The 11,847-nt window shown below is 38.1% G+C and overlaps 1 protein-coding gene across 1 annotated transcript; it reads right to left on the reverse strand.

Moving 5' to 3' along the window:
* Window positions 1-1,666: 1,666 nt before the first annotated feature.
* LOC140146678 (monocarboxylate transporter 13-like) lies at window positions 1,667-11,577 on the reverse strand. The gene is made up of 5 exons (XM_072168548.1): window positions 11,127-11,577; window positions 8,088-8,231; window positions 7,078-7,226; window positions 5,715-6,564; window positions 1,667-3,386 (listed from the first exon to the last, which is right to left on the reverse strand). Exons 1-5 carry the CDS (start codon window positions 11,413-11,415, stop codon window positions 3,256-3,258), a joined length of 1,563 nt encoding a protein of 520 aa, XP_072024649.1. The 5' UTR covers window positions 11,416-11,577; the 3' UTR covers window positions 1,667-3,255.
* Between the last annotated feature and the right edge of the window lie 270 nt (window positions 11,578-11,847).

An 11,847-nucleotide genomic window follows, 5' to 3' on the forward strand; every position in this document is an offset into this window, starting at 1 on the left:
TATACAAAGATCTTGCATGAGTTAATGCACAGGGGTTAATGTCGTCTGTTCAGTACCAAAATACACATGTAGGCCTACCATGATGTAGGCCTACATATGCACTTTTTTGCGCTTGGTTTCGATGATGCCAAAACATAAATTTTACAGCATTCATATTTAACAGGGTTGGCGCGATTTAAATCTTAAATTGCGATTTAAATCAAATGATTTTTTTTTAATCACTGATTTAAGGGGGTACTACACCCCTGGCCAATTTTGTGCCTATTTTTGCATTTTTCTCAAAAATTATAGCGCATTGATGAGAAGTAAGATATGTATATTATAGGGGCAAGGACTACAACCACTGCACTGAAAATTCAGCAACTCAAAGCAAGTAGTTATTGATTTATTGATCAAAAACTGGTTTTCCCTCATTTTTGACTGTAACTCCACAACTGTTGTCTGTGCTGAAATAAAAATTTCCATTGCCGTAGTTGTAGTCCTTGCCCCTATAATATACATATCTTACTTGTCACCAATGCGCTATGATTTTTGAGAAAAATGCAAAAATAGGCACAAAATTGCTTAAATCAAGTATTTTGTATTTTACCATTTTTGATAAATGTAAGTTAAATTGACTGTTTTACTTCATTCCTAATGCTTTGTCAACTTTTGGATGCAATTAAATACCTCTATGATGTCAGCTTATCTATTGCTAAAAAATTCATCTTCAAGGTGCAGAATTCCCATGATAGGTTTTTTCCCATGATTTTACCAAATTTTTTCAAATGTTAAAACATGTTTTGATTTTTTGTAAATACCTGATAGGATTGTACATATGTCTAGCATTCCACTGAACTCTTTTGGCTTTATCATGGGGTATACATTGTAGCAGTTCTTGGAATTTAAAAAGATCAAATAAATCGATTTCTTTTTTAAATCGCCAACCCTGATTATTCAAGAAGTATAGTATCACTTGCGCTTATTTTTGCATTTTTCTCAAAAATGATAGCACAGTGGTGACAAGTAAGATATGTATATTATAGGGGCAAGGACTACAACTACTGTACTGAAAATTCAGCAACTCAAAGCAAGTAGTTATTGATTTATTGATCAAAAACTGGTTTTCCCTAATTTTTGACTGTAACTATTGTCTGTTCTGAAATAAAATGTTCAGTGCAGTAGTTGTAGTCCTTGCCCCTATAATATACATATCTTACTTGTCCCCAATGCGCTATATTTTTTGAGAAAAATGCAAAAATAAGCACAAAATTGTGCAGGGGTGTAGTACCCCCTTAAAGTATTTAACAAATGATTGCTGAAAATGATTTTAAAAAAATCCATTTTCATAGCTAGATTGAGGACGTCAATTATATGACATGGCAAGTTACATCGTCAATCCAAATGACTCCCATATTCTAAAGGCAAAATAAAGAGGAATGTTTGTCTCACTGACACTGACTCAAAGCTATTGAAAAATCCCAACTGCACACATTTTTGGTTAAGAAATAGCAATTAGCTATTATAATGGTAATTTAGAATTCCCAAAATATGCAACATTTTAGGATGAAAATATGCAAGATGCTGGACTTGGAAAATCCCACATGAATAAATCTTTGTCATTTTTTTTAATACTGAAAATCTGTGGTAAAAGAACATATAAACAAGGCCTATTCTTCATCTTATCTGATTGTAAACATCATATATATGTTGTGAAAAGATTAAATTTGCTTTCAATTTGCTTTCTGAATGATTAAATATTAAAATACAAGTTAAAAACATAATAAAAGTCAATAATTGAAAATTCCCAATATTCCCGGCCCTTCAAAATTCCCAGAAACTTTCCGGGAAACTTTCCAAAATTCCCGGAAACTTTCCACCCCTTTACAACCCTACTTATAACATGTATAAAATCCGATTTTGAGTATAATAAAGAAAGTCATGCATATGCAAAATGAAGCAATTACCTATTGCTAACTTGGTAAAATGCATACTCGTAGCCCAATCTTGTACATCATAGCACCCAGTTTTGGTTTGTGGTTTCGCAATGTTGCAATTAAACATTAGTTCTTTCAAATATGAAACGCTAAAACCCAAATCTAGAACAAACAATCATATATTTAGAAAGATATAGCAAACTTTCCATGATAGAGATGAACAGCTTCAAGTAAAGATACCTATTTGGTGTAAGGTCCCAGACTGCAGCGCAGTACTCCATTGAAGATCGAACCAGTGATCTATAGGCTATGTTCTTGATATCTTCAGGTCATCCCCGTAAGTTCCTTCTAATAAAACCCAGTGATCTGTTAGCTTTTGCACAGCTACGTGACTGATGTGATTTTTCCATTTCATGTGGTTTCAGTTATCTACACCAAGATATGTGTGTGAATTTGTTTGACTAAGAACGGAACCATTTAGTGAGTATGTATGTTGTTTAGATTCTTTGGGGTGGGTGACTTTCAAGGCGAAACATTAATTTTGTCTTTGTTAAATTTCATGCACCATGTTTGCTCCCAGTTACAGAGTCTGTCAAGGTCCTTTTGGAGTTTGTCGGCGTCTGCGTCATTGCTGATTGTTCTGTAAAGAACACAATCATCAGCAAAAAGTCGGACAGTGGAGGTGATCTGGTCGGGGAGGTCATTGATGTATAATAAGAAAACCAAACGACCGAGTACAGTGCCCTGCGGAACGCCTGATTGGACACGTATACCCAGTCGATGCATCACCTCCTATAACAACCTTTTGCTTTCTTTGCATCAGGAAGTTAGAAATACATGTTAGCGTCGGTCCTTCCACACCATTATGGGCAATTTCAGCAAAAGCCTCTGATGTGGTACTACTACATCAAATCCCTCGCTGAAGTCCATTACCGTAAAACCTCGTCTACAAGCATATAGAGTGCTTCTGATGAAAGCTAAATTAATCCAGGCGCCATATTATGGTGTTTGAGCAAATAAATTACAGATCCAAGCATATACAAACAAGTATTATTGTAAGACCAATCTATTGTATTGGCATATTCACGCTTGTATTGAGCTTTCATCAAAAAAGCTATATATGCTTGTAGACGAGGTTTTACGGTATGATATAATTCAAATATATTGTGTCAAATAAATACAGTATAGGGCCTATGGGTATGGAAATACAGTACAGTACAAGACAGGACAGTATAACTATAGACCCAACTAAAAACAGACAGTTTGAAGATACCCTAAAACGATAGTTTATTCATCTACTTGATTTCAAGACACTGGACATCGCAATTTTACAGCAGTTTTATATTCTGTCCTCTGTTCTTCGACGAGTGAGTAGTATGTGGACCAGAATCAGAACGGAACCAGCTGTTAACATGGCACCAGCAAAACAGAAAGATATATCATAGTTGCCAGTTTTGTCAAACAATAAACCTGAAAAAATAAAAAAAACATAAAAAGAAAATGAACTTTTAACCTTTTAGGAGTGGAAAGTCAGATATCACTATGGACCACAATGGCTTCATTCCAATGGCATAGTTCAATAAACTCAATTAAATAATCACAGTGAAAAAAATGACCTCAAGTTACGGAGTATGAGTTTTTGTACCCATTTTTTCACAGGTCGCCGGTCGTTCAATGAATGTACAGATGTATTGGGGTTAAAGAATTGTGCCCGAATAGATGAGCATGTTGTGGATCCTAGTGTATTGTTGTGAGTATTGATAGGCTAATCTATTTCAAAGTTCAAGTTTTATTTGTTTCACTAGGATCCACAACATGCTCATCTATATCAGGGGCACAGTTCTTTAACCCCAAAACATTTGTACATTCATTAAATAACATGACCTTAATTGAGATTATAGAATTATGACATTGGATTGAGACCATTGTGGACCATCGTGTTTTTGTGTGTTGTTGATCCCGGGTGTTGACTAAGAAGATTAAAGGAAAGGAAGGAGAATGAGAAGAAATGGAGGAGTATAAGATGATAAGGGGAATTAATAATAATATGAAGAAAGAGGAGGAAGGAGGAGGAGAGGAAAGAGAAGAAGAGAAGGAGAATGAAGGAAGAGGCGGCTGGAGAGAATGTAGATGAGTATTGACTCCCCCCGGTGACTCCCCAGTCTTTTTTTTTCATCTGAGATGAAGCTATAAAGAGGAGTGGGAGTCAAAAACATGACAATAAGCTATTGAAACACTGTGTAAAATTCGCTTCTAAAATTCGTGTCTAAATTCGCTTCAAAGACTTTTTTTAGAATAACTCGCAAAAGTATTTACAAAATAAGTAAAAAACATGATTATACTAGTATTGAAACACTGTGTAAAAATCGCTGGGTAAAACAAGTTCTAAATTCCCCTCAAAGACTTTTTTTAGAATAACTCGCAAAGTATTTACAAAATAAGTAAAAAACATGATTATACTAGTATTGAAACACTGTGTAAAAATCGCTGGGTAAAACAAGTTCTAAATTCGCTTCAAAGATTTTTTTAGAATAACTCGCAAAGTTTTTTTACAAATTTAACAATTTGTATAAGTAAAAAACATGATTATACTATTGTGTGTAAAAAAGTCGCTGGGTAAAACAAGTTCTAAATTCCCCTCAAAAGACTTTTTTAGAATAACTATTTATTAGATATAATTGCTGCTTTCGATCACAACAATAATGTTCATTATGTAAGAAAACAATGCAGTTTTGGGAGAAAGTTGCATTCAACCCTCACCCAAAGTATGCAGTATACAAAATATTACATGGTTTAACGGGAAATAGGTGATACTATTTTTCCGTGGTACTGGCTACAGGCCTACCCCGAACCCGAAGGCCCTTACATAATGAGCAATAATTTGTCCCCGAATGCAACTCTATGACATATATAGTAAATTGGACCAAGACTGTAAAACAAAATAGGCTACCAACCATTTTTAATTTTTTTAACAAACTTTTTGAGTTATTTTATAAAGTCTTTAGTGGAAACTTAGAGCTTGAGAACCCTTTATGAACTACTAACTGTGTGTCCCACATCCATCAAAATTAACATACAGGGTGTCCCTGAAAGAACTGTATCGACGGAAACTTAATTGTTTGGGTATTTAACGCCACAACTAAACATACAACTAAATAAATGGTTGTGGTTGAGGAATTAATCAGCTACCACATACTGAATTTTGACAATTGAACACACCGTTCTTGAAATATAAGAATTTTGCGAAACTCTCTCATTTACAAACCTTTCCACGGATTCAAATATCAATCGATGATCTGTATTCGCTGTCGTAGTGCACGTTAGTAACCATTGGTTACTGCTCCAAGCCTGGGCTCATACACCTGTTCCGAATTTTGATATGCCATAGGCTTTGTGTTGTGATCATTTCGATCAGTGGTTCATAACAAAGAAAGCGTGATCCAGTTGGCCTAGCAACGGTCATATTGTAACGTGCACTACGACAGCGAATTCGGAGTGCTAATGAGTCGTGCGCATCATCATGAGTGCATCAGCTCTAGGCGTCTATTGTCATTGATAGATATTTGGACTCCGTGGAACAGATTGAAAATAAGGTAGTTTCGTAAAATTCTTTATTTAAAAAAAACCGGAGCGGTCAGTTGTCAAAATTCAAAAAGTATGTGATAGCTGATTATATTCCTCAACAACATCGATATTCAATTATGTTTGGTTTGTTCGTTAAAATGCTCAAAAAATTCAGTTCTCGACGATACAGTTCTTTCAGAGACACCCTGTATAATGATTTGCTATTCTTCATACCTGCCAAGACACCGCCTGCCATTCCAGATACAGCAAAAACCAATGTTCCGAATGCAAGGGCCAAAGGCGCTTGTTCATCTGTAACCTGCAGTCGAATCATGGCGAACATCAATGACGAAACGGTGCCATTGCTCACTCCAAAAATAACAGCAAAAACACACAAAGTTGAAAAGGTATCTAATAATGGATTCAGAAAATTAATAACAGCGCTGATTACGAAGGCTCCGATGAACATGATGTCACGTTGAATTAGATTCTTATCGATGAGAATGCCGTGTCCTGTGCGCCCTGCGAGGCTACCTACTCCAAGTCCAGTCATTAAAACTGCGGCGTCATTTTTCGCAATCCCAGCATGCCAAGCGCGAGCTACAAGATGAGCAACCGTAACGAAAAAGGCGACACCTCCGCACATACATCCACAGAGAAGTGTTATAAAAGAGAGTGATTTAAAAAGCGAAAAGAAAGGGGAGTTGGATAACTTCCTTCCAAACGTCACATTGTTATTACAAACAGAACCATCGGTGTATTTCGTTGCAGAACCATTTGTACCTTTCGTTGCATACGAATAGTCTGCTCCACTTTTGTTTCTTTTGGCGGGCGGATCAAACTGGTTCAAACTCGTCGTGCTTGTCGTTATGTCACGAGTTTGTAAAATGACGTCATCTACACAGACTTCAACGTTATCATAGGTGTCTTCATGTCGTATCTTTGTCTCTCCTGAGACAACTTTGATCACGTTCTTCCTGTTGCTTGTTCGTGGTTTACTTCTGGGTCGAAGTAACACAGCACAAGGAAATGCATGAGCTCCAAGAGCTGTGAGGATGAGCATGGCCCCACGCCATCCATACACCTGAATATAGAATTTTAAACAAATACGGAATATTCTAAGTGCCATCTGTTGGAAACGTCTTGATAACAATTTGACATCCTAAACGTCTATAATTATGTTATATAGGCCTACATTTTGACCTAATTTGTTCTCGACTGAGGTTTAGGGCCAAATCAGTAAATAAAAATCATGTTTGCCCCTGAAGAAAATGAAAAAAAAAAATCGCTGATTGTTGTTTCTTTTTTTCTTTTTTTTTGGCCCATCTCGAAACATGCGAACAACCCCTCATGTGCTGGCATTTAAATTACGAGCGCGGGTCTTCTGGGACACCCCACATTTTTGCCTTATAATATTAAACTGTTATTTGGTGAAGAAGTGGTTAAATATTTGCGAATCTTGATTTGGATCTAAATTTAGGCCTAACATAAGTTTTCTGGTCCATTTTAAATGACGCTTGCACGGGGAACCCGCAGGTATTTACAAAACTCGAGTGTAAGAATATTAATATTTTGTGTGATCATAACATTGTGTTACCTCTATCAGATATTGAGCCAGTCGTGGAACGAGCATTTGATTGACGCTAAATCCACTGAGTGCGATGCTGTTTGCAAGTACATAACGTTTCTTGAAGTAGTGTCCAAGCATTACTAAAGCTGGAGCGAATTGTAGTGCCGTACCAAATGCTGAAAAGATGCGCGAGAAAAAAGTTAAACAAATGATTAGACTATTTCCCGAAAACTTTACAAAGACACCGAGTCTACGTCATAGTCGATGCGCACATCATCATTGCGCACGTTCGGGCGGGCATATTGACTATGTGACGACGTAGTTTGGGTTTCTTTAGCAAAGGTGTTGGGAATTACCGAAATGATATGGTCAATGCAAAACAAGATATTTTTATCCCTCGTTTTGCTCCCAGCCTCAAGTTTGTACAACTATCACGCTTATCAGTTGCGGCTTACATTCGGAGCTTTACGGTAACTTCTCGGTAAATAGGCATAATATAATACGCGTGACTAATCAAAAATTACTAATGTTGACAAAATAAAACATACCGTTTGATTTTCATAACAATCAGTAGATAAAAACGTTTATTGTCAAATTATGTGGCCATCCTGCAAAAAACAATAGCCTTTTATCCATTGATATTAATTCTGTGTATCGTTTTAGAATTTAGATAGTTTCATTCAGTTGAAACTCGGGTTTATCCGGGGGGGGGGGCACTCACTAGAAATGGGTGACGGTGCGACCACATTAACCCCCATTTTTTTAAACTCCCTCTCACCCAATGACCCCCTTTTTTATTTTACTGAACTCCCTCACTTTTATATTTTGAGACAAAATTTCTCCCAGAGTCACGGAAAGACCCCCTTTTTGGTAAGATTTTCCCCACCGTCTCAACAAAAGACCCCCTTTTTGGTGTCTATGCTCTCACCGAAAGACCCCTAGTTTCGAACTCCTATCCGCACATCCCTGACACTTCCAATGTCGAGCCCCCCCCCCCCTCACGGAGATCCATAGCAACATTTCAGGTGACAACTTACGGGCTAATAATCCAATAGTTAGGTAAAGATGCACCACTCTCTGGGAAAAGCAGGCAAGCAGGTATCCCGTCGTATTGAGAACCGAACCGAGGAGGACAATTTTCCTTGAACCAAATTTCTGGCAGAGGGCTCCTCCCACTGGACCTACATAGAATGATGAAAAAGTACTAATATATAAAAATGTTATGTCCTTACATGACATCACCATTTACAAGTACATTTCTTTCCGTGTGCCCATTTGGGTGTATAGAAGGCTGTAATATCCCTGACACTCAGGGGGCTCTCAGAGAAGACTGATATCTTACCCTTCCCAGAATCCTTTGCAACATGATGCATCACCTCATTACACCAAATGACACTCCTATTGCTTGTACAGGTTTCTCCCGGAGGTTTCCTTTGTTTTCATGTTAATAGACTGCCTAAACATGGGTCGATAGTCAGAAATAAATATAGGGGCCTATTTTGCAAGATCTAGATGTGCTCTGTTCAGTGAGGTAGGCCTACATTTTGTCGTCACTATCGACCATTAATTAGTAGATCGGCAAATCAGTACAGAAAATCGATATGGAAGAAATGCATTGTGGGAAGTGGGGAACTCTACGCTTTTAGAAACTGACTACGATAGATAGGTATGACTCTCAATATGCTTTACATCGTCGGGACCGGCTTAATACTAACCCAACATATATTTTCCCAGTGTACTAAGGGGTCGTCCATAACTTTCGCCATTTTCACTTACGTAGGGCCCTACAAAGCGTACGTAACTTGTTACCCGCCACACCACACCACAAAAAAAATAAACATACTAAATTACTTTTAGCAAAATTGAGTTGGGTTTGAGTTCTTGGGTTAGGTTTAGGGCCGAGGTTTATAGGATTAGGATTAGTGCTCCAGGGATGCAGTTAAAAGGTGGCTACATTTAATACCAGCCCTAAAAAGACCTCGAAATGTTAGGCATTTGGGGAAAAATGTAGGCCACCCTAAATCTTCAATACGAAAGGTCAATTTTTTCAAATGATGGACGGCTTTTCATCACAGACATATCATTAGATTTAAAAAGTCTACTTCGAAGTTCGAGGACGGTTTAAATGTCTAAAATTTCGATTTTAATAATTTGCCATAATTAGTATTAGCCTATATTATAGGCCTATAGGCCTTATATCTCGAATTTAAAAAAATCAAAATTATTTGATATCCTATATAGGATATTCTTCGTAGACCCTATTCAGAATGTAATTATATGTCTGATGTGCTCTCATGTCCCACAAAAAATACTGTAGGCCTACACATTGCTCCCCGATCCATATATAAAACGGTTTCCCCAAACCCAAAATATGATGTTTAAAATGTTAAATAATTTTAAAATAAGTTGCTTCAAATCAGAGTCTATGTTCAAATCCTGGATCCGTGCATCTTTTTATTTTTCGCTCAGGGACCACTGATAAAGCTGTCAGGGCCTAAAAAGTCAAAATGTTTTGAATTTCCCCAGAACTTTCCGTCCCTCCCACGGCGTATAAAAATAAGTCCTATTGTTTGGTTGGTCCCTTAAAGGACTCGCTACACTGAAGGTGAAAGGTTCATTGAGACGGTCATTGTCATGGTTACTATTAAATTAATCATTTTCAATATAGCATGTTTATGATATAGCCATCCGTGGGTTCTTATTTGCCCCAGTTCAATCGACATTTGCATTAATTTGTTTTCGGGTTTTTCTAATAAAACCCCACTGCCTGGAAACGTTCATGCCTATGACAGGCCATATGCCTATACTATTTAGGCCTACATGCATTTATATATATATATACGGCCAAATAAACAACACACGAAATAACATGCCTATGGCCTATGATTTAGGCTCACCATGTGGTCAGTACCGCCGACAAGGGGGGGTTAAGGGGGGTGTTACCCCCGGGCCAGGGGCAGGGGCGGCGGAACGTTTTTGAAAGTGGGGGGGCAGTGAGGGTGATGTAAAAAATCGAAATAATGGCCGCGAACCGGCCATCATGTCGCGCTTGCGCGACGCAGCAGGGGGGTGTCTGAGGGGGATATGCCCCCTCTCAGAAGTGAGAAACTTTTGCAAACTGAAGGCCCAATTGAAACCATTTTATGAACTATTTTGGTACTATTATTGTGTACAATTTGAGTTTGAAAAGCCGAAAATTGGTGAAATGAAGCTATTAAAGCCATTCGTGGACAAGTTCTCACTATTATTAACTGTAGGCCTATAAATTATTACTGTAAATATTAGGCCTAAGTGTCGGGTGTCCAAAGCAGAAAAAAGGGCGAAAGCAAGGGGGTGTCTCGAAGTGAGAAACGTTTGCAACTGAAGGCCCAATTGAAGCCATTTGGTGGACTATTCTGGCACTAAAAATATTGTGAACAATTTTAGTTTGAAAAAATCCGAAAATGGATCAAATGAAGGCCCAAATTGAAGCCATTCGTGGATAAGTTTTCACTATATATTATTGTATAATTTATTGCTTTTAGTGTTGGGTGTCCAAAGCAGAAGCGAAAAGGGGAATTTGTTTATCCATAGGCCTACACTCTGTGTATTAACACAGGGGAGTTGGACAATTTTGCAAAATGAAGGTCCAATTGAAGCCATGTCGTGCTCATTTTTACACTTATTAAGCATGTTAATGGTCTTCTAGAATAGAGATTTGATTATTTATGTTCACCCAGACATGTTACACACAGCACATTATGGGTCAAAAAAGGGGCCACTGGTCCCCTGCCCCCCCGGTTCCGCCGCCTATGGCCCGGGGGTCCTATAGTTGCCCGTACAAAATAAAGAAAACATAGTTACTTTAACCCCAGACCCGTAATCATGGTAATGGCTCAGTCTCGGCGGCACTGCATGTGGGGCATCTCGCCCGCCCCTTCCCCGTTTACAAGATTTTTTTGCCTTGCCTTTTTGCCCATTTTCAACAAATTTGGCTTCCCTTGACCATGTTGACTCGACCACAGATAGGGGCCTACGCAGATCTTTGTCGTGTTTCCTCTCGTGCCGCGCCGGATAGACCTTCTTCAGATACTTACTAAAAATCCCCGTTATGGCAGCAGGTAAAGACACAGCCCAACTAACTTCTGTTGCACTAGCATCGAAATATTGCATCCATTCCACAAAGAACACAGGTAAACCTCTTGCAATTATTACAGCAATGAAGAAGACACTACCGACAACCACCCAACCCCATCCTCCTTCTGGTACCTGTTGCTCCGAAGGCTCCGAACCACCAATCGCCTGATTAGTTTTGCTGCAGTTTGTCTTTCCGCGCCTTGTCGTGGATGATCTTTTGTCATTGGTGATGTTCATTTTTGAAGTCATTTTATAATTTAAAACCGCTTTTAATTAAAGCGAGAAGATATAATCAAGTTGAAGCAAAGAAAAGCACCAAGGAAAGCACATTGAAAGAGTATAAAGTAATAATTGAGCTGACAAATCTGGGACAGAGTCAAAGCTCTGTGTCTAGCCAGAAAATCTCTGAAAACATTGTAAATGGCTGGGTTCAAAGCTGGTTATGCCCAGCTTGACTTCTGACCCGCCAAATTCACATGGGGTTTCTATTATTTTCGTTTCCGCGCAAGATGTGACAAAACCCATTATTGCTGCCTTGTGTTTAAGGCCTAAGTTGATTTGCAAATCGTAAAATTAAAAAAAAAATATCATCAAAATGCAGATTTTTGCAACTAGAATGTGTGTGATAACTGATAAACATGCTACACTCTGGGATAACTAGTTTTTCTTAAGTTATTTTTT

This window comes from Amphiura filiformis, chromosome 2, assembly GCF_039555335.1.
Source record: "Amphiura filiformis chromosome 2, Afil_fr2py, whole genome shotgun sequence".
NCBI lineage: Eukaryota > Metazoa > Echinodermata > Ophiuroidea > Amphilepidida > Amphiuridae > Amphiura > Amphiura filiformis.

Bases quoted from the DNA above. Each gene is read 5' to 3' on its own strand.
- LOC140146678 (XM_072168548.1), bottom strand. From the start codon at position 11,415: ATGACTTCAAAAATGAACATCACCAATGACAAAAGATCATCCACGACA. The intron at 8,232-11,126 runs GTAAGTATCTGA...CATTCTATGTAG, and splicing joins TGCCATAACGGGGATTTTTA to GTCCAGTGGGAGGAGCCCTC. The intron at 7,227-8,087 runs GTAAGTTGTCAC...GCATCTTTTCAG, and splicing joins AACTATTGGATTATTAGCCC to CATTTGGTACGGCACTACAA.